The sequence below is a fragment of the Hetaerina americana genome, unplaced genomic scaffold, assembly GCF_022747635.1.
Source record: "Hetaerina americana unplaced genomic scaffold, ioHetAmer1.1.p SCAF_7, whole genome shotgun sequence".
Taxonomy (NCBI): domain Eukaryota; kingdom Metazoa; phylum Arthropoda; class Insecta; order Odonata; family Calopterygidae; genus Hetaerina; species Hetaerina americana.
Genome location: NW_027287316.1, coordinates 14,008,599 through 14,032,036, shown reverse-complemented (window position 1 = coordinate 14,032,036; position 23,438 = coordinate 14,008,599). Strand labels below are relative to the sequence as shown.

Below are 23,438 nucleotides of genomic sequence, written 5' to 3'. Positions count from 1 at the left end.
GGACTATTTTTAACCTAACACTTAAAAAGGGGTTTATCAAAAAGAGAGAGGAAACGTATTTTTTTAATTAACAACGACCTTAGAATAGAATTTGTAGCTCTTACTTCAAAAGCTATTTAGTCAACAATATAACAATATATAGCTTCAGTTACTTTCAAAATATTAGCTGCCTCTTTAACTCTCTGCTTGTAAATAACCATTATTCAATCCTGCTGATGGAATAAACAATGTTCAGATTAAGTTATATTTTGTCAATTAACAGAATATGAATAAATCATAGAGAGTATGATTTTAAAATTAAATAAGAGGATTAATTAGAAATGATACAAATTTTCCGCTTTCTTTCGTCTTCCAACCGTTCAGTTGCATCAAAGGATTAACGCCTATTTTCACATGCCCAGTGATGCTTGAACTGTGATAATTCATTATTTTGATTTTGTAGAACCCCCATTATAACTTTACACTTAGCCAATAGTTCATCCCTTCCCCTTACTCCCTAATTCCGTTCTCAATCTGTTAATCGCTTCTCAAATGACTCAATTTGAAGAGAGGTTCTCAATTTTGATGAGAACCTCTCTTCATAAGCCATAGTATTCATATATTTGAGTTTGCTATGAAGATACCCACATGAAGTCTCCAGGTCCCCTGAATATTTCATAGGATGAGAAATGTGTGTATAATTCTAAGTCCATTTGAAAAACCCATTATAGTACTGCACAACCAAACAAAAAAGTTCAGTTTAGAGAGGGGCTGTCTTTGAACGCTTGCTCTGTTATTATAGAAATACTTGGGTCTCTTTGCCCTTGACGTGGGCTAGACTTTAATGTAACCATCCTCATTCAGACCGTTTATTATTACACGGTTAGAGAGGTGGCTACCTCGTGGAGTAGAAAATTAGGTAATTCTATGTATTTTTACTCTGCACTTGATTATAATTTAGACAGCGGAAGTCCAGAATAGAGATCCTTCTTTGAAAAGATGAAAAGGAGAAAAAACGTTTCGATGGCGCAGCTCGATACAACAGCTACTAATGGATTCTGCTGGTCATCTTAGAAGTACTATCAATATTTTAAAAGAAAATATCGAAGTGAGCCTCTGGTGACTATTGATGAGTTGAAATTTAAAAACCAATTAAGCTAACAAATATTTTCTACTAAATGATCTTTTTGACATTTGACTCTAACATATTTACAATAACTATGAGTTTAGAAGTTACTCTCGTTGTGTAAAAACTCTTCTTCAAATGTACCAATAAAGTGGTCTGCGACTTTGGACGAGATGTCTTTGTCTGTAATATCATAAACTATGAACTTCAGAGAGTAGTGGTAATTTTATGCCCTTCCAATATATGAACAATTTCGATGTATTTCTTTAAAATGTATTTTTTTCAAATGATTGTAACTGCTGGAGATTTACAGAGGTTCGGTGCAAAAACCCTGCAAAAACCACCTGTAGAACGGGGTTGTTCTAAAAATGCCAGTCTTAAAATAGCCCAAAAGGCTTGGAGGTCAGCATACCTGTATGAGGGTTTCGCACAACCACTTGATAAGCATGGATGTCCAGAAAGGACTCTAAATACTCGTCGTAAGTCTCCACAATAGCATTTTCACCTCACGGCCTCAATGAATTTGGAATTTTATGTAGATGAATCGAGAGTTGTCGCAACTCAACCTCGACATAGTCGAGGGATGACAATTTCGAGACCTCAGAGAGGTTGTACCCCCTTCCGGTGACATCCACGCCCGACTCAGCCGCGTCGTGATTATTGGCAGCAGCCGTTTAGTGGCCGAGGAATGGATGTGCTCCGCTAATGTCCACCGTTTGTTTCCCTTGTCCATTGCAGATCCGTGCGCGGCGGTCAGTTGCCCGTCAGGCGAGGTGTGTCAGCTGGACGGCGACCGGAGCCCTGTTTGCCGATGCGGCGGGGACGGCGTCAGCGGCGTGACGGTGAGCGGTGGCGGCGGAGGGGGCGGCGGCTGCCCCCCGGACTTCAACCCCGTGTGCGGCTCCGACGGGAAGACCTACGCCAACGAGTGCACACTTCGAGTGGAGTCATGCCGGACGAGGAGGCCTCTGCGAATCATATACCGCGGGAAATGCAGTTCCGGTGAGTGGGATACGTTCGCTTGCTCTTCTCTTAAATATATGTATGCTTTGAATAGGATGGTTTCACGTCTGCTTTGCGAAAGCTCATGGTCACTAAATAAGTAAACTGCATTTTGTTACAAAAACTTGATTACACCTGATTATGATGATTATAAACTTAATGATACCTGATGATATCGCCTAGGCATCTAAACCAGTATTATTGTTATAATTATTTGTGAAAAAATACCAAGTTTATTTTTCAGTGAATGTATAAGTAATTTACGTCCTTCTTTATGAATTCCATCGCCCGAAATATTTGTATGCAATAACCAAACTTTTACACTAGTTACATTTTATTTTTATTAAAATAATATAATATCTAAGTAGGATAATGTGCGTAATACTTGAATAAGTCAAGATAGGTTTTTGATGGACCCAGGGACTACTGAAGACTACCCATACTTCTAAGTAATCCCCGCCTAATATGGTAGTGACCTCACCTCAACACACATCACGCTGCATAAAACCCAATTTTGGACTCTGCGAACTTTCTGCCTCCCTCTACATCGTCCAATCGTTTCCTACCTTTGCTTTCTCTTAACCAAATGCACGCTCTTCCCCATAACTTTCGACATGATATGGCCTGCTATTCCAACATATTACCGTTCCTGCTCCCTTTGAATTGCTCCCGACAAACAACTCCCTTCCTCTAACATGCGTAAAAACTTCCTCGTTTGCTTTTATTTTCATCCATTTCATATTTGACATCTTCCTTCATACTCATATATGACTAATCCCCGAAGTACACTTAGAGTATTCTTGCCCCAAACGACACAAAATTAATGCTTAATTTCAATTTTCCACGATTTTTTTCTCTGCATCAATACTTATGACCTCGGTCGTCATCCCCCTTCTCTTTTTATCATATAAGCGTTTTTATCTAGCGCTCTCTTCCTTATAATTTTCGAACTGATATACCCATCCTCTTCCTCTTAAGCAATACCTAGGTAGATGATCTCTTGAACAAACTATGCATGTGTATCACTTCCATAGATTTTCATTTTTTCAATGCCATTCGCATTGAATGCTAGCTACTGAAATGAGTGTTTTATCGTAGTACACTAGGTTAGAGCTTTTGGAGGAATACAATCAGTGTTTTTTTGCGGAGTGATTATAAGTACTGATTCTTCTATGCATCATCAGGGTAGAGCTATTTTTTAACAATAATAGCACCAAATTTGGGATATGGAATGTGTTTGGAATCCATTGGAGAAAGTTTCGATTGAGCAATAGTTTTATTTCAAAAAATATTATTTAGTTCCATATAATTATAGATATTATCAAAATTAATAAGAAAGGAGAAGAATCTCAGTATTTTAAATGCAAATATGAGAGAGCCTCCAGAAACGAAGAGAGCGAGCGAGACGGAGATATTTAGAAAGGCACAGAGCACTTGTGCTAATGAAGCAGTTATGAGAAATATCATTAAGAAGATCAAACATAACATATGTAAATTTGACATCCGATTAAAACAAGAGTGATGATTGAATGCGCCACGGAAAAATTTGCATAATCTTTCTGCACTCCTATAATTCGCGATCAAAACAAAATTAAGGTTAAATGTCCCATTAACAGTGTTCAAAGAACCTAATCGTAATCTGAAATCCGTATTGCAAGCAAATCTTACTCACATGAATTTTAAAGAAAATTTCCTTGGATATCTTTCATGCACCATGTCGGCTTACAGAATATATATATATATATATATATATATATATATATATATATATATATATAGTATTTTATCTATCTATCTATATATTCTATCTATCCTCTTTATTTTGGGGCGAGATTGAGACTATAGGGTCTCTTCTACCCCCTAACCACTACCTCTACTACAACCGTAGGATCGGCGCAGTAAAGATAGAGAATATGCCAAGAATTTCAACGTAAATTTGCACTGATAAGGAAGTATCGTCTTCAAAAAATAGAAAATTCCACTCGCTATTTACAGACATAAACCTTCCTGGGGTGAAATACTACCTTGATCAAAAATTTCCCGGAATTTATTCAGAAAATTAAAAATACAAGTTTATTCATCTAAATCTATATTGTCCCCTTCAAAGTAATCCCCATCGACTGCAACACACTTATGCCAGCGCTTGATCCAATCCTCGAAACATTTTTTATATTCGGTTTTCGGTATGTCCATCAGTGCTTCCTGCGATTTTTCCATTACTTCCTCTCGGCTGCTAAAACGCGTTCCCCGTAATGGTTTTTTAACTCGATTGAACAGAAAGAAGTCACAGGGAGCCAAATCAGGTGAATTCGGTGGCTGTTGGATGGTATTTGTTGCATTTTTCGTCAAAAAATTACGAATAATGATAGCACTGTGCGACGGTACGTTATCATGGTGCAAAATCCACGAGTTTTCTGCCCACATTTCTGGTCTCTTTCGGCGAATTGCTTCACGCAAACGTCTCATAACGCCCAAATAATACTCTTTGTTTACTGTCTGGCCTTCTGGCAAAAATTCATGATGCACTACACCGTTGTAATCCATGAAAACCGTCAGCATTGCCTTCTTTTTTGATTGAAAACGACGTGGTTTTTTTGGTCTCGGCTCATTTGGTGAACGCCATTCACTTGCCTGATGTCTGGATTGCGTGCCGTACTCATAAACCCACGTCTCGTCTCCAGTAATGATCCTTTTGATGAATGTGGGATCGGATTCAGCCTCGCAAATCATGTCTTTTGCGACGTCAACACGGTCTCTTTTTTGCATGAAATTGAGGTCTTTTGGCACCAACTTTGCTGCTACACGACGGAAACCCAAATCATTAACCACAATGTCTTGGGCGGATCCATAGGCAATGTTCAAGTCCTCCGCTATTTCTCTGATGGTTAATTTGCGGTTATTGACCAACATTTCTTTTACTTTATCAATTTTTTCACCGACTTTCGATGTCGATGGTCTGCCACTGCGTTCATCATCTTCGATTGACTCACGACCACTTCTGAACCGCTCGTGCCACTGGTAAACGACCGTTTTTTTTAGAGAATCGTTGCCGAAACACTTTTCCAACATTTCCAACGTCCGTGCGCCACTAAATCCGTTTTTTACGCAAAATTTAATACAAGTTCGTTGTTGCAAATTTAAATCCATTTCTGAAATTGTAAAAAATCGCCAACACACACAGAGATAGATGTACTCTTGGCTACGTAACTTTTGCAAATGTCAAGTTATGACACTACGATTTAAAGGGAATATCAACAACAGATGTACCAATTTAACAAAAAAAACAGAACTCAAATCGGAACGATGGGAGCGCCACACGGTGGTTATTCCGGGAACTTTTTGATCAAGGTAGTAGGTTGGCTATCACCATCATCAAAATAGGGTGATATCGCTTATCTGTTCGAGGATATGTTTGTGGTAGCTCTCTAAGCAATTAGTCGCAAGTCAATCTTTTTCATTCTTTCTTAGTTTCTCGTCTTAAAGTTCTTCTATCACTTGGTTCTAAAATATCATGCTTAGTCATTTTCTATGATACCTTCACTGGCATCACATGCGCATGCAAAAATTGCCTAAGAGCCTACAAAAAAGGATCGACTTTAAAGAAAAATATAGAAAAAAGAATAAAGTTTAAGTTTTATTTTAATGCGTAAATGATTGAAAATTTACTTTTTTTATATTTAAAGAAAATTGTACATTTTTAGCTTGAGATAATAACTCTCGAAAATTGTTTGTTCGGTGAATCATCTCTCAAATTATCTCCTCCAATCAGTTACCCTTAACCGTATGAAATGAATTTGTGTCTGTCTAGGTGTATTTTTGAGCATGTATGCATGTAATTATGAATTGTATGCCTAATGTAGTACGTATGTGTACGACGAAGGGTTAAATGGGAGAAGGTACCATAAGGTCTCAATTTCGCCAAAATAAAGGCCTCTATCTATCTATGAAACACATAGTCCTAGAAAAGTAACAAATGAAGGATTACGTATATTATTATCCTGATTATTTAAAAATTATTTGATTGCGAAATGTGAAAAGTTGTTTTAAATTCAATTATGGAGTTTTAGTTACTCATTTTTGGTTACTGTTGTAATTGATGGCTTCCGGCATAATTTTATGGAATCGATTCATAATAGAAATGAAAAATAGTAACTTTGTGATTCCACTGAAACATTTACTCCACCTGAAGATGACGTTGAACGTCAAAACCCGGGTCGTCTCGTAATAAAAATGTTTCAGTGGAATCACAAAGTTACTATTTTTCATTTCTATTTCTGTTGTAGTTGAAATGCTACCACATTCTTTTTTTATGATTCTTATTCGTTTTATTGAAATCTTCTTCACACAAGCAACAAAGCTTACATTTAATAAAAATACATAAATGTAGGAGTTACGCTTATAGTTATGAGAAAATGTATTCTTTATCTCAAATTGTAAGGCTCCATTTCCATAATTCCCAAAATGCTGGTTACATTTTTCATGCCCCAGGGATTAAATTCCGTGCGTGGGAGATTCTCAGAAATGCCAAGGGTTGGGAGAAACTGAAGGGAAAAGGAGCGCTACTTTAAGTTCCCTTTCCCGCAAAACCTCTGGCGACGAATAAGGAATGAGGAAGTCTCCGAGAGAAAATCTTCAATGGGAGAGATTCGGAAAGAGATACAAAATTGAACGCTTAAAGGGGATGTGAGCATGAGCGAGGAGCTGAGGCGCACCGCGTTCCGGGAGGGGTGCTCAAGGACGGAATGGGAAGGAAGGTCCCATTAAGGTAAATATGCGCGCGCACGTTTTTGAAACGGACGTATTCCATTGTTCCTTCGCCGCGTCATACCTACCATCGTTCGGTAATTTTTCATGCAAACAGTTTTGCGGAATAAAAGCGAGTTTACTCGAGGCAATTTAAGGAGCATACTAGAATAAGAGAGGCAGGTGGATACAAAAGAGAAAATAACAATAATAAGCGTAAAAACTTAACAATGTGCGGCGTGCTTCGTGGCGTGGCACGAGCCCGTTGGGGAATACTCGGTGCGGAATAAAGAGGGAAATACCGCTGAGGGATTTGAATACATTCCACCCCAACCCCCAGACTTTGCCGAAAATATTCCGCACAGTCGCCCATACCGATTTAATAGTTCTGACCTGCCCAATCGGGAATTTTCCCGCCCTCTGACGCTTTCGTGGTAAAGGAGGAACGTCATTCGGACGTCAATTTTCCCTGGAATTGTAAAAGGATGACGGTTGTACCTCAAAGGCTATTTTGATACAAAAATAAATGAGTAATTTTTCCAGCTCTAAATTAATGTGTGAAGAGCCGCTTTTATTTTATTGTTTTGAGTATCTCTGCAATAATACGCTCAGAAAATGTAATTATGGGTAATTTAAATTGCTGAGAGGAAGTAACATGATTTAGTTAATAACTCATTGTCGCTAACAAAATAATTGACCAAGTTTTGTCAAAACTACCAAACATTCTAAATAAAGGACTTTTATACGTTGGTTAGATACACAAACTCGTGCCTCGTTAAATATATGATAAGCGTGAGGCCTATGATACGATTGGTATTGAAAAAATAACCAACTTGGCTTTTCCACGTAAAATGTTTTTTATTTACGACCTAGGTTTCGCTATGGTATGACATCTTCAGGTCTGAATATGTTATACCATGACGAAGCCTAGGTCTTAAATAAAAAACTTCTATGTGGAAAAGCCAAGTTGGTAATTTTTTAATTTCAATATGAATATTTTCCACCAAGTCACGCCAGAAACAGTTTTATCTATGATACAATGTTATTTGGCTTCATTCGCTTTTGCTAAAGTTTTATGTTCTTACACTGTCGTCACTATATAACTATCGTTACTTAGCGTTTGTGTCATTTCGTTTTACTTAAATAAATTCTACAGTTTGAAGAGGATGACCATACTGGACAACGTTTAAAAAAAAACATGTTATTTCATCGTATTTCCTCTTCTACGCTGTTAATTTTGATACCTGTTGTATTATTTCAAAGTCTCTCATATTTTTGAGCGTTGTATTAATTATTTTTTATTTTATTTATTCATTTGATTGGCTTTTTAAATCCAGTTTTAAATTCCCCTGCATGTGAATGCGGTATCCTCATAATCCTTCATATTCATCGAAATATTTCATGGCTAATCTGTTTCTATGGACTAAGTGGCCCAATATAAAACAAAATGTTATTTGGTACCATATTTTGTTTAAACGTCACTGAACAAAAAAATAATCAGGTATAAAATTACAATTCCTAATCTTCAAATAATGTTAAGCTTTCAGGTTATGAAATCCTCTGCTTGTGATTTAATTGCAAAATTAAACTTATGACAACATTTTGTCTCTATCTTATTTACTATTCCATTATTTGAGCTGTGGTTTTTTGGTATTCGACGTATCACAATTTGTTGTCATACTATGAATATGGTATGTTAACAGACTTAATATCAGGATTCATGGATCTATCCCAATATAAAATGTTTAGAGGGAAAAGGAAAGAATCCCAATATAACGTTAAAACTAATAGCAAAAGCGAGACAGGATCGCACCCAAAAGTGGTAGGACTGATTTTTTTACAAGAATTTTATTGACGATATACTTACATTGACTTAATAATCTTCAAAGTATGCTCCTTGAGCTGCTACACACTTAGTATAACGTTGCTTCCATTCCCCGTACGCCCGCTCGAAATTTTCTTTGGGGATGCCGTTGATGACCCTCGTCGAAGCCTCTTGAACGGCCTTTATCGAGTCAAAAAGTCGTCTCTTGAGCTGTCTTTTCATCAGGGGGAAGAAGAAGAAGTCCGGTGGTGCCAGATCGGGAGAATAGGGCGGGTGCGGCAACGTGGCAATGCCGTATTTGGCCAGGAGCTGTCTGACTACGAGCGCGCCATGGCAGAATTTTCGGCACCATCTTGGCGCACACCTTGCGCATGGCCAAATCCTGTGAAATAATGCGTTAGACGTTGGATGCAGACAGACCCAACTGGTCTGCAATTTCTTCACTGGTTAAGCGTCGGTCTGTGTTCAGCAGTGTCCTCACTCTGTCCACATTCGTGTCGGTTCTTGCCGTCGACGGCCGTCCGGAGCGATGGTCGTGTTCAACGAGCTCCCTACCCTCTTTAAACAACTTGTGCCACTCAAATACTATGGAACGTCTTAAGGCAGTGTCCCCATAAGCCTGCTTGATCATATCGAGGGTCTCAGTTCCCGTCTTCCCGAGTTTCGCACAAAACTTCAAGGAATAACGTTGCTCTAAATTCAGATTCATTTTGTTTTTCGACAAAAAACTTGCTTCACTAAAAACGGTGTCCTCACTCAACGACAGCCCGCAGGCGACTGAGGTTGGTGTCGGTCTGTTACTAAGAGCCCCCTCCACCTTACCCTGCCAGGCAGACCCCCCTCAACCGCTCCGTTCGCGCCAGAGAAAATCAGTCCTACCACTTTTGGGTGCGACCCTGTACTTCGAGTAAAATATTACTTTGACACTTGCTTGGTTAGGAAGGATTATATCTATAAACAATGGTAAAAAAATAATAAACATCCATTTGTTTATTCATGCGCATCAACATTCTCACCGGGAATATTTTATAAATTCCCATAAAAAACTCCCAAAATTATTTCTGTTTCATTCATCTCCTTCCGTTGATTCAAAAAGGCCATTTCTAAGAGCACAAAGAACTAGATGATGAAGTTGGTGACGATTCGAATTACCAAAATGAAACCAGAGGAGATATAGAAGCATCAAAACATGAAGGCAATCGAGTTTAAAAGTTTTACTACTGATGTAAATACGTAGACATAGATCCATTGATTAAAAGTAGAATAATACATACATCAAAATTTTCAAATCAGGTGGCATCTAAAGGCAGCGTAAAGGTAGGGAACACGAGCTATCTCGTCATCTGTCCGTAATAGATAGCGCGTGAATCTGGAGTGAACTCGTGATTCGATAGGTATGATGTGTCAAGTGTAGGTAAATGTGATCAATGCGTTAAGCATAGGAAATTATGAATTAGTATTGTTAATTGCAATATGGAGGACGAATAATAATAATAACCTTCCATCAAACTTTGAGAGTACATAAATTTGGATTCGTGATGCTCGTGATAATTGGATGAGGAAAGAAAGGGCTATTAAGTGCATCGATTTCGGAGCCTGTCTCTATTGCTCCAACCCAGTAGTATAACCCTGTGATACATTGCTGACTCTTAGTAACTCCGTTGGTGCTGGGAAGTAAGTGAGAGCGTGCTGCTTATTACTTCCATCGTGAGTGGAGGAACTTTCACATTTGTTTCACCCAGAAATCTCTAACCCTTAACTTTATCCCGTAAATTATCTTTCTGAATATCCAAGAACTCAATTCATTCCCTTAATTAATACTCCCTTTTGAAGACTCCTAATCACTTGCCGCGTATTCAAACGGTGGAGTAACCTATGCAAATTCCCTTAAGTTGTGCTAGGCAATCGCCACTAATTTCAATGTTTTAACTATCTTTTTTTGATGAATATAATTACCCATCGCATCTTACATGCATGGAGTAGTTTCACCAAAAACTTAAAATAAATTTTTCAGAATGGGTTAATTTCATTGAATTGAGTCATATGATACAATAGCTTCTAGCCTAAAATCATAAATCAATTCAGATTCTTTGGCTCTTCCTCCTCCAACTCTTACGACACGTATTATTTATTTGAACTTCATAGTATTCCCTCCTATGGAAAGAGCAGAAATTAAGATATTTTTCTTTAATAGTGCTCTACAAATGAGCACACTAAACAGGCTAGCTTTACACTTCAGACAAACATTTCGATCGTAAAAATAAGAGAGACAAAAAGCTCCATTTCCCTTGCACAAATGAAGCCATTTCCCACGCACAAAACTTTTTATTTACGAGGGTCATCCGGAAAGTAGTACCCGTTCGTGCCGCATGAAGTGCTGACGACGCGAGTAGCCGCTGGACGAGGTCAGATAGCTTCAGTGGCTTGTCTGCCTTCTCTGAGCCAAGTTGCGTGACGCTAGCATTGCCTGTGTTGTTTCTGTGATTGTTTACAATGTTTAAAAAAATTGAGAACGCCGCCAGTTGTGAAGTGAGGGCAGTGATTAAATTCCTCAATGCAAGAAACGTTCGCCCATGTGATATTCATCGCCAATTAAAGGAGGTGTATGGAGACAATGTAATGGACGAGTCGTCTGTTCGGCGGTGGTGTCGCAACTTCAACATGGGGAGGGGGAACACGCACGACGATGAGCGTTCGGAGAGACCGTCTGTCATTACAGACCAACTGGTGAGCTCAGTTGACGAATTCGTGAGGAACGATCGGCGCGTCACAATTGATGACATCTGTGAGCATTTTCCCAATGTTTCTCGAACAATTGTTCATGAAATTGTTAAACACCATCTGCATTATGCAAAAATTTGTGCAAGATGGGTCCCTCGCGTATCTCAATGAGCTGGCGGCGAAGGACTATGCAGCAGGAATACAGAAACTTGTCACACGTTATGACAAATGCCTTAATTTGCTTGGAGATTATGTTGAGAAGTAGTTTAAAGTATCCTCTTTCAAATAAAATTTTTTATGTTTGTTAATATTTACTTTTGTGTCTTTATTTCACGAACGGGTACTACTTTCCGGATGACCCTCGTAAAAATATTTGTATCTATTCACTTGAATGAAGAAATTCTTGGCTATTTGGAACTTCTCCAGGTCATTTCCCGTACACTCCAATCGAAATATTATTCAGATGGCCCTATAAAAGGTCACACAGTGTGCCAGGACTAAACCATAGACTAGGCTGATTCCTTCCATTTATTCGTTTGATGACTGAAGTAGAACGTTCATTGTTTGAGTTTTGGCAAAGCAAAAGCAAATAAATAGCAGGAAAATGAAGTTAAAATTAACTGCGCAACTAATATGCTCGTTTCTCTCAGGTAACGAGAATCTTGCTACCCACAAACTGAATTTGATAAATATTTAGTTATGAATACGAATATGTAGTTTTTAAATAAGTTTTGTAATGAATATCCTTTTTAAAGCTCATACTTGTGGAATATGCACCGTAATTAATTAAAAACCATGCTTGTTTGTTCCCTCTACGTATTGATAATAGTATGTTCCCTCTATAATTGATATCCTTCAGGTCTGCAAAGCATTTTAAACTTTAAGGTATCCAATAATAACATGTCAGTGACAAAATCAAGAAGTCCGGCTTACAATTGCATAAAAGAACAATACATGGTTTTTAACCCGTAAAAAGTAAACGAAAGTAACAGTGTTTATTTCAACATCTCTGTTGTAAAGATATCAAGTCGATCACATTGCGAGGCACGGATCCAGAGCCATAAGCACGAAACGAGAGTATTTTAAGATTCGATGTGTACAAAAATTCAATATATAAGGATATAGTCTTAATCTTCTGCATGATGACATAGTCATCAAATTCTAACGTCTTTTTTTAAGATACATTTAGTATTCAATTCAGCCCACGCCCATTAATGTCATATTTCATTCCTATCGAGCGAAGATAAAATGTTAATAACCTTTTTAATGTGTGTCGGGAATTAACCCTTCCCGTAATTTCTCCAGCAATACTATATGTCAGGTGTCCGTAGGGTCAACCGTGTGGTTTCGTGGAACATAACGTACGGCAAAACAGTTAAAAATTTCTAGAATATATTACCCGGGCTTCGAGACGCTCTGCACGCAGACCGCTATATCACTAAATTCCCTAATGTAAAATTTTCAGGTTCGCCACTCTATCTCTTCCATTATGATGAGAGAAACGATTTGGACGGGGGAGGGTTCGAGGAAGCGGCGATGCTTAATAAAAAGTCTTCGGAGGTGCGAAGATTGGAAGGGGTCGGGAGGGTAAGAATACGGAAGGAAAGAAGGTCTCGTCGTGGAAGGCATTAAGGCTCTGGCCAATACTAAGAGGGAGGGCGCACGTGAGGGTGAAGGGGAATGGATATGGAAGGGATCCCGGGGAGAGGAGTTCTCCTTCGTCGTCCGTGCCGGAGGTGTCCCCGCAGGATGTCGAAGGATAATAACTTTGGACTCGGCGGGGCACGGGAATATTGAGTGCGCGGAGGGTCCGTTGGGAAGGACCGTTTCTAATCCTCGAATCGCACCGCTCGTTCCGACCTCCCCTTTCTTCCTAGCTTCCTCTTTTCCCTCCGTTTATTCCCCGCAAAGGGCCTTCCCCACCTTCGCTTTCGCCGCATGCTTCGCTTCTCCCGTCTTCCTCCCCAATTCCTCGCACACCCTTCTTCCCTGAAATATTGGGTCGTCATAAAGGTCGAATTCGCCGACGCCGGGAGTTATCCCACACGCGATCGCCCTAAATCCTTCCCCCTTATTGTACTCATATCACATAATAACGACGACTCGTCTCGGAGTCAGCGAGTTGTTTTTAGGTTTTTGTAACATCTCGAGTTTATGGGTCCAATAAATTTCTCTCGTGCGATACGGGAGAGGTGAGCATAGGTTTGTATTACCACAGATGAAACGTCAAGAACACTCTAGCACACAGCCATTAGTGCTTTTACCATTTCGAGCGGAATATTTAAATTAATCACGAGATCGGTGAAAATATTCACCATGCGGGTATCCCTTATCCCTCTGACGCCCCAAAAATGTCCAGAATGGTTGCACAATAATATGTTTAAATTATTTCTAGTGCCTTAAAAGACATTAGTCAAAGTAAACACAGCAAAAATATTAACTTGCAGTGCATGTTTCAATTTGAAACTAGGGTGGTTAACACATATATTTAGTAAGTGTCAGCACCCAGGTTTGAAGTATCCCCAGGGTTTCTACACTTTATCCACTACAAAAATTACTTGCTCTCGTAAAGTTTTACAATAATCAAGCAATTAAAATTTTATCTATTTCGTCCTCGAATGTTGACCCAAAATGAATTTAATTAGGTGGGCTACTGTCTCCTGTTATGGCTCACAAGGGTCTCCACTTGGGATGAGGATACCTGACCAAATATTGGCCCGGTCCCTAGCTTGAGAGGGAATTTAGGGTCTAAAGTAATCACGCTTATGAGTCTTTGCTATATTTTGAAATTGTCAGAATTGAACTGTAGCTAATCTTGCGCAGTGTTTGGTCATATATGTCGGGGGAGTATTAGCATAAATTAAGTTTGCCCTCACCTGTTATAAGGTCCCCCGATGAAATGAAGCATAAGATACAAATAAAATATTATATATTCACTTTGTTATTAATTTCTGTCCGAAAAATAAATTTTTTACATTAATAGAATCTTCAGCTTAGTTTAAATGAATAATCTCACAACCAATGAATTCAATTTTAATGCCACATTGTTATTTTCTCACGGAATATTTCCTCAAATGTTTTAATTGGTTTTGGAAAGTAAAAAAATTTTAACGATCAAAAGATTCAGCGTTATCCTCAAGCAATCTTTGGAAGAATGGATTTTTTTAATATTTCAGAAATATGCCAATACTTAAAATAGGTATTAGCTCGAGAAATTCGTCATGAAGTATTAATCTGCCAAGCAAGAAGCCCCTTCCCCAAAGTGTAATCAAGCGAAAAATGTTGTCTCTGGAATTTTTAGGCTTCGAAAATACTTTATAACCGAAGATGGAGAGAAATGTTAAGACCCTTACATTTGAATTCATATTTTCCTTCAGCGGAATATGTAAGAAAACAGCGCATTGCGTCCGACCTCCGGATTTTCTTTGTTGAAATAATACAAATTCAAAATAGAAGACAGTGCTTCGAACTTCCCAGAAGATCTACTCTAAGGTACACACACATGCATCATAAATTTGCGACACATTTCTCAATTCCTACATTTTCAAATTTATAGTGTATGCTCCAAGTAAAAGTTTTCGGTTTTATCAGCTTTTTAATTATTATTTCATTTGTGTGCAGCTAATATTGTCATATCACTCTCGCTTTCAATGTATACTCGTACTAAATGCAGTTAAAAAATAAATTATGCATATTCAGAGTTATTTCTGTGTAGAAAAAACTCATTTTGAATTTTACGGAGAGTAACATAAATAATATATTGTCGTTTTAGCCATAAAAGACAAAAAGAGGAATGATAACTTTCATTTTCACATTTAAATTAAGCTAAATAATTTATGAGTTGTAATATGAACGAGGCAGTTTCACGGTACATTTATTTATTTTCTCTATATAATATATTATTTATAAGATGTGTTCGTTTATTTTTATATGGTTAATATTACATTAATTATTCATTAATTTATTTTCCTTTTTTCTCACTCTGATTAATTACACTAAAGCATCATGGGTGTGCCTACCACCTACTCCTGAAAAACATCGTTAAATTAATCTTGCGAAGCGTGAATAATAGTCAAGATGATGATAATGTAAGTCCAAATTAAATTTCTTCTGCTTTACAGTTGTGTGTCACGTAATTGGTCTAGTCAAAGACACATCTCAAATCAAAAAAAAATTGCAATGTTTGTTTTTATGCCAGGATTTCATATTTCTCATGATCATTTTTTAAAGAATTTCGGATGTGATTCCCTATATCATTCATTTAATCACTTAAGCAAAAAAAATAGAGAGTGTCAAAATTAATCAAATTTTAAATAAAATTCCAAAAAGCCTTCTAGTGATTGCAAAAAAAATCAGAAGTATACTTTTAAATATCTGTAAAAATCATTCAAAGGTAAGTTGATTGAGAGAAAAATATATTTTTAAAAGTATTTTATCTTAAATAATTTCTTCTTTACCCATAACGTCTTTCTGTCTATAGCTACTTTAGGAATACTTATTCTTTTTTTTACCAATGTCTGAAACTCTTCCTATTCGATCAAAGTAGAAGAGTTCTCGGAAAATCGACGTGGTTAGATGTAAAGTGAATTGTATCACGAGATTTCCTCAAGCCTTGGAAAATTGAATATGAAAATAAAAGCATGGGAATATTTATGACGTCAAAAATAGAGTCAACCGATAGTCGTATTGCTTGGGGACAAGCTCCTCGAATCGACAACTGGAAATACAGTGACCGAAGTAGGTGGAGTTATGTGGGCTGATCCGAAAAATTTCATACTGGTGGTTTTCAAAGAGGATTTGCAAATATAATACGGGGGATATTATGGGGTAATTTATTCGCAATAAAGTCGTCGGTAGTTTCAAGACTAATGGAATTTTCTTTCGATACATCCAAAAAAATTCCAGTTTTATCCTGTATCTTACTTTAACATTTCATTGAACTCCATGTGTACAGCTAGCTAATTGACCTTCATGCCCCTCAACTGCAGCACTATTCATCAGCCAATTTTAGTCGACGTTCGCCCTAAAGAAGGTCAAGTAATAAAGCAACACATTATTACTTTGTGAGACGGACAACGGCACATAAGGAGTTTGGGTATTATTACGTTTCTATTTTTCACGGTAAAAGTTCGATATAAAGTTAAAAAAATTATCACGCTCAAGCTTTCAGGTATTTTTAGTTTTCATTGAAACGTGAATTTAAGTAAAAAGTGCGGTAATTCTGCGTTGACACCAAAAATATGTTCTTGTGAAAGGTACGCTTCGGAACGATAAAAACAATATATTGGAAATTACAAATCATATAACTCCGCTACGCTATAATTTCCTTATTACGACTTAGTTTACTAAAGAATGACCATATTTCTAAACGACGACCCTCTTTCCAGAAATTACCTCCTTCACTTTAAGTCATTGCTATAAAAAAATGTCAACAAATATTGAACCCGCTGCCACATATTACTTTGGCTTCGTTGAATATTTTGATTGATTAGTGCTAGTGAAATTTTATCACTTCACTATACTTGATTCCAAACTTCGCACCTACTCACTACCAAAAACTGGGGTACCTACAAGTAATCCAACAGTTAAAAATCCTTACGTTTCACTACTGGAGAGAATTATTCAAATGGCAAATGTATTGTTAATATAATATATTCTATGATAGTATTCAGAGTAGCTAGCCGATCTCGGAAATCAGACCATGAAAATGCGCATATTAAATTCTTAAATCAATAGAACTAAGTTCTGTCCTCCTTTCCCTTAATCTTCTTCAGATTGTTTGCCAAATCCACCAGTTAAAATCGTTCAATCCATTTTCAACCTCCTTCCATAACATTTACTTTTGAACTGCAAAAATAAAAATTCCACTTCTACATTTTTCCTCATTGATATTAATTGTACAATCAGCATATTAGGAACTGCGGGCTACCGTTGCCCTATCTTCCATTGTTTATTCCCTTTAAAGTCTCAATACACATCTGAAACTTTTCTTCTTTAGATGAAAATAAATTCCATATTACAAGCTTTCTTTATTTTGTGCATCAAGTTCTCTATGAAACAGTCACTGCAACGGTGAGGGATAGTGCATTACATTATTATTACTTTGTTATTACATACAAAGTCTATCCCAAAAGTAATAGGACTGAGTCAATATAAAAATTTATTGCTAGAATTGATGTATGCACTCTAAATTCCCCAAAGTTGTGCGTCCACACACCGCTGTCAGAGGGTTTTCCACGCCTCGTATTCCTTCTGGAGGGCGGTGCCCGGAATACTGCTTTACTCCCTCATCACGGCCTGTTGTAGCGTTTCCACCGAGCCGTGGTGACGTCCTTTCAGCACGGATTTGAGACGGGGAAAGAAGAAGAAGTCTGGTGGGGGATTGTCCGAAAACTTTGGATCCTAACTAAAATGGTCGAGAAGCTCTTGGCAGATCCACGTGTGGATTTCCTTTTGTTCGTCCAAGAGCACTCGTGGCACCAACTTCCCACACACCTTTCTCATACCAATGTTTTCGGTAACAAGTCGATGCACATCACTTTTAGGGATGCCAAGTTTACCAAAACCTATGCAAAATCTTAATCTGCGATCCCTTCTCACAATGCCATCATTTTTGCGAGATTTTTTTCACTTTCAGCGTTCGATGGGCGTCCTGAACGTTCGGTGTCTTTAAAGTTTTCTCTGCCCTCCCGAAACAACTAGTGCCACTCAAAAACGCCCAATCTACTCAAGACATTATCACCATAAGCTGCCATGAGCATGTCATAAGTCTCTTTCTCGGTGTTGCCCATTTTTAGGCGAAATTTGATGACGTAGCACTGTTTCAATAACCGGTTCATGACGGAGCGTGACGAGATCACGTTACGGAGGTTTCGCACACGAACGACCTGCACTCCGCAAAGGCTGGAAGTCAACTGCTATCGCCCTCCAGCCTTTTCGAAGACTCCCCTTTCCCGAACTTAGCCAGAGAAACCTCTGTCCATCCATCCGGGAAAAAATATCCGTCTTCCCTTATAAAAAATCAGGGGCCAAAAAATCTAAATACTCTTCCAATGCAATTACACTGCTTACATATTCATATTTATTTAACACATTAGTATTTTCTCCTCTAACATTCATTATAGCCTTCCTTTGTACTATATTTCTACTATAAAAATCATGTATTATGCGTGGCTCCCAATTTATGTAGTCCAATAGTTGTTTACTCTTCCCTATTCTGTGCCCCGATAGTCTCTCGTCTTGTACAATGCTCTGTTCTTGCTTAGTTATCAACCTTCCCATCAAAATTTCTTTTCATTGGACATATCTAGCGTTAGATATAGCATTTACAGTACTTTTCTACTCGAATTCCAGGTCATCAACTCCTCCCTTTCCCGACTGCTTTTGTCGGTCACGCGACTCCCTTATGATACCCTTGTTGCCTTGGCCATATTTGTTCGAAATACCCTCAAATAATCATTTCTGTATACGTTCTGATGGATTTCTTTCCACTACTCCTCACATAAAGGTCGAAAAAGAGTGATACAGCTTGCATACTCTACATTTTTTTCTTGTCTGGTCAGCATCTACCTTTAATTTTTCCCATTCACCGACTAGGATTCCTAATTTCCTCCTTTGAGTGTCATTTTATATTTGTTAAACCCCTGATCTATTGCACTCAATGATATCTGAAGGCATTCTTCACTTTATAATATATTTCAGCGATATTTCCTGCGAAACGGACCATTTAAATCCATTTTAATTCGCCTTACCTCCTTTGATTCAATTTCTTTGACCCTTGAAAATTGTTACTTAGAAGGGAGAGTATTAAATTATCAAAAAATGAAAAGTAAAATTGGACATTGGATATTTTACCGCTTCTTACGAGTAAATGCCGAGTGTGCTAATAAGGGATGATGCGTTCCTGTCGAACTCACTCATCTATTTCAAATTTCGTTTTTCTCAATACGTACATACTTGCAGCATGTAGCGATTTGGTACTTAAAAAGAGATCGACTGTCATCATTTAGTCATTTTTATTTGTAATTTTTCGTGGGAATTTGTCCTTTCAGTAAAGTACTTATCAATGTAGTTACGATGATGATATTTAACGCCAGTTCACACTGAATGTGAATTTAAACTGCTCCAATTTATCTAGCTTATTCTCTCCTTCTTTAATGCTCGTTTAATTTTTTGATTTTTTAGCTGCTCTAATTTATCTAGCTTATTCCCCCCTGCTTTAATGCTTATCTTAGCCGTTTTTTTCCTCGTTACTACCATTACTTTCGTTTTCTTGCGGTTAATCTTCATTCCTTACGCCTCTCTTTGCTCCTCTAGCGCACTCGATTATAACGAAAATCCATTCCTAGTCTTAACTAACATTTGATCATTCGCAAACCAGATTTAATCGCCACATACTCTATTTTATTCCCAGCTGAATCTATTCCTATTCCACCCTTAAAAATTCCTCAGCAATGGGTTATGTGGGAAAGCATACAGGTAGGTATGCAGTTTCATGTGTATGAAGAACACCTTAATCTGTTAAACATTAATATTGCAAAAACTTTATGATTCCTGCGTTAAAATCAAATTTGCATTTTCGTTTTTATAGAAAAGCATCCTCTTTTGACATGAATGCATCAGCACCGTTTATTGCTCAAGAAGGGGGAGAATAGAGTCCATACCACACAGATGATGTCGTATGATTGGTTGTGGTTATTTTCTATTCTCTTCTATTTCGCACAACAAGGAACTATTTTATTGCGTGGAACTGCCTCTCCTAATTGTACTAGATCCTTGTAAAAGGAAGTCAGGGTTCATAAAATAAGAATTCCCCGAGGGTAAATAAGAGCGGACCCATTATGGAACAGCCTTTGACCCAGTGCCACCGCTTGACCCTGATCACTATCATCTCTTCTCTCCCGTCGCAGGGGTCAACCCTTGCGTGGGCGTCAGCTGCGGCCCCGGCCAGTCGTGCATCATTGACCGCTACGGCATCGCCCGCTGCGAGTGTCCCCCGGAATGCGAGCCCATCCTGAGGCCCGTCTGCGGCACCGATGGCGCCACATACGACTCCCCGTGCGCCCTCTCGCGGGCCGCATGTCTCTTGGCCGCGGCCGCTGCCTCCGCAGCCTCCCAGGACTCCATCGAGCCGCCCAACACGGCCCTGCTGCCCACACTGGCGCACACCGGCCCTTGTGGTGAGTACCTGCCCCCAGTTGTCCGCGTCTCGATCCATTGATCATCATGGATTCGGGAGTCGGCGGGCAACGCGCCCTCAAACCTGGTGACCCGGAGGTGGCGGGTTCGAGTCCCTTCGTGGTCATGTGTGTTGTCAGAAAGGTCGAATCAGTATTTTCACTGGTGGGGGCGTGACCATCTATTGTTATTCCCAATATGTGGGGTCAATTAAAATTTTTGTAAGCATCTGCCAAGTTCACAAGGCGTTCACCTGGCGGAATGTTTGCATGACGATGAAAAACTTTTGACTTGTGTAATTTCATAACGCATTAATTTCTAGGGTAGAGTTCACAAAAATGTTTTCTAAATTTTACGTCATGATACGGGTGTTGTCTAAATATTCCATTTCTCATGAGTGAAAACATTGCATAATATGAATAATTGAGTAAGGTATATACTTTTCGTTGCCTCCTTTTGTTATTATTCTTTTATAAACGCTTGATATTCAAAAAAATATGTATGCTAATAGGTGACGGAGAGAAAAGGAATGGTTAAAGAACCATTTTCGCAGATTATTCCAAAAATTATTATGCTGTCGACTTGCTAAAACTTTTTATGAGAAATTGAAAAAGAACATTTCGCTACAAAAGAAATTTCACCACAACTTCACCTGTGTCCTATCATGAATGATATGCTGCTGTGATTTTTTACCCATATATTTCCATATGTCAGTACCTCATTAGACGAAGTATCATAAAAATTCACTTACTATTGCTAATTGCTAATTGAAAGTTATGCACTTGTGAGAAGGTTAAATTTTTATTTCTGGTTTTCTGCTATATTCTTTTCCTTATCGTATTTTTTTAGCCCTTCATGATCGTAAAAAAACAACTTTTACCTTAGGATTTGTGGTTAGCATGTAATAACGACCCATTAAGTTGCCAGTATAAGTTTTGTTAATTTCACCGATTTGATTTTAATAAGGTGTGATGCGTTATTGATATTAATCATGAAAATTCTGTTCTGGATTTTTCATACATAATTTTTCCTAGCACTATAGTTTAGCCGTCGTTTCAGTAGACATTTAAGTCAGCTTTACCTGAAGAAGCCGACTTGAATGTCAGTGGACTGTCATGTTAAAAACGTTATTCGCGAACAAAATCGCGGACAGAAATACATTCACCAACTCTATTCCGCTGAAGCCTTTAAAAAAATTATATTTAATGTATTCACATAATATTTTTTAGTGTTTGCACAATATTAAATTGGGTCCGGAAAACGAAAATTTTTATATTCCGTTGAACAGAGGTTATATAAATTTATTCACAGAATAAAATATCAGCAAATTAAACTGCATGAACAGATGGATAAACTTTTTATAATTTTTAATAAATGCCTTTACTATCCAATGGGATGATAAAGGCACTTATCAAAACCAGACAAACTCAATAATACATTGCGTTCGTCTGGATTGCATGTGCGACAGTTGCAAAAAGAAAGTCTGGAAAATATTTCATGTCCCGCATTGTATGGAATTTTGAAATAAATACGTGCACAAGAAGGCATAGTACCTACTTCAATTTGAAAAGAATTCCTTTGAAAGCAAAAAATATATTTTTTGAACTGGCATATATTCTTATTAAGAAATATCTTAACTTTGAGAATTTCATACTCAAATGTGCAATTAAAAATGTTTGCATTGCCAATCTATGCGATATATGAAATGGAAAGAATCAGTACAGATATCGATAAATCGTTCATATGGATTCAATCATCAATCAATTCATCGCTGACTTTTCTGCAGATATGTTACTTCATTAGGCTAAAAATGAGTCTTATATCGTACTTGAAAGAACCTCACCTTTTTTTCTATAAAATGCTCCCAAATGTATTTCCTCGTTCCGTCTGCCCTTATTTCTTAGAATCATAATATTTGTGATATACGCCTATGTACAGCGAATGGTCGTGATCTAAAAATTCAGTTAAAAAAAGTGACAATTCCAAGAGGTGAATTAAACTTTTGAAAGATATTCGTCTCTCTCGTAATTTGAAACTACAATGGCAGTTTAAAGTCAACGACTCCCCAATAAATTTTACAGGCATAATATATTAAAGAAAGATGAATTTTTTAACTTAGAAAGAGATATTCATAAAATAAACTGGCATCCCTCGCTGTGAGAAACTCATTATTTATCAATTGACCCAACTATATTTTCAAAAAGTAATATGAAGGTGAATTAATGTACCTCAGTGTTTCTTAGTACTTCCTTATCTCAGAGTATCCTTGACTTTTAAGTTACAAGCTGCTTGCACAGTGTTTAAATCTACGTCGAGAAAGAAGAAGAAGAATGACACTGTCCAGAAAAGCTTGCAAAGAAGCAATAACCCATGTGAACCTAAAAGTCCATAAAAGGGAAGAGAAAGCCAGCACCACAGATGCCGTTCTCCGCAACGGAGGTTTGTCTGCAGTACTACAAGTGAAAAATGCAGTAGGTACTCCGGCTCCGGCGAAGAAATTTACGGGGCGATCCACAGAATTTTTGAACAACTTCTGCAAATGCTCGCGTCTTTTGAATGTTGCATTTCATCCTAAATGCGCCGGCTTCAACAAACAAAATCAGGCCGAAAAGTATTGAAAATGGCTTTTTTCTAGGTTTTACCTTTCCTACCTTCATTTTTTCCGTCTCAATGGGGAGAGGCAGAATGCTTAAAAACAAATGAAGTTAAAGTGATGGTTTTCTCTCGCCTCAGTTATTCGAAGCTGATATCATCGAGAGATCCGGGTTTAAATTCCGGTCAAGGTGAATGATTTTTACACTCTAAGATTGTTGCATTGAAATTTAATATCAGCGGATTACTCCGTAGAAAGTTACTGTTGTGGCA

At 37.9% G+C, this 23,438-nt stretch overlaps 1 protein-coding gene across 1 annotated transcript in view; it reads left to right on the top strand.

The window, feature by feature from the left end:
- LOC139696544 (agrin-like) overlaps positions 1-23,438 on the top strand; it is a 161,880-nt gene that overhangs the window by 60,778 nt on the left and 77,664 nt on the right. Inside the window, exons 2-3 of the mRNA XM_071595348.1 lie at positions 1,844-2,107; positions 20,306-20,575. Of these exons, the coding sequence (XP_071451449.1) occupies positions 1,844-2,107; positions 20,306-20,575 (534 nt within the window). The remainder of the gene's footprint in view (positions 1-1,843; positions 2,108-20,305; positions 20,576-23,438) is intronic.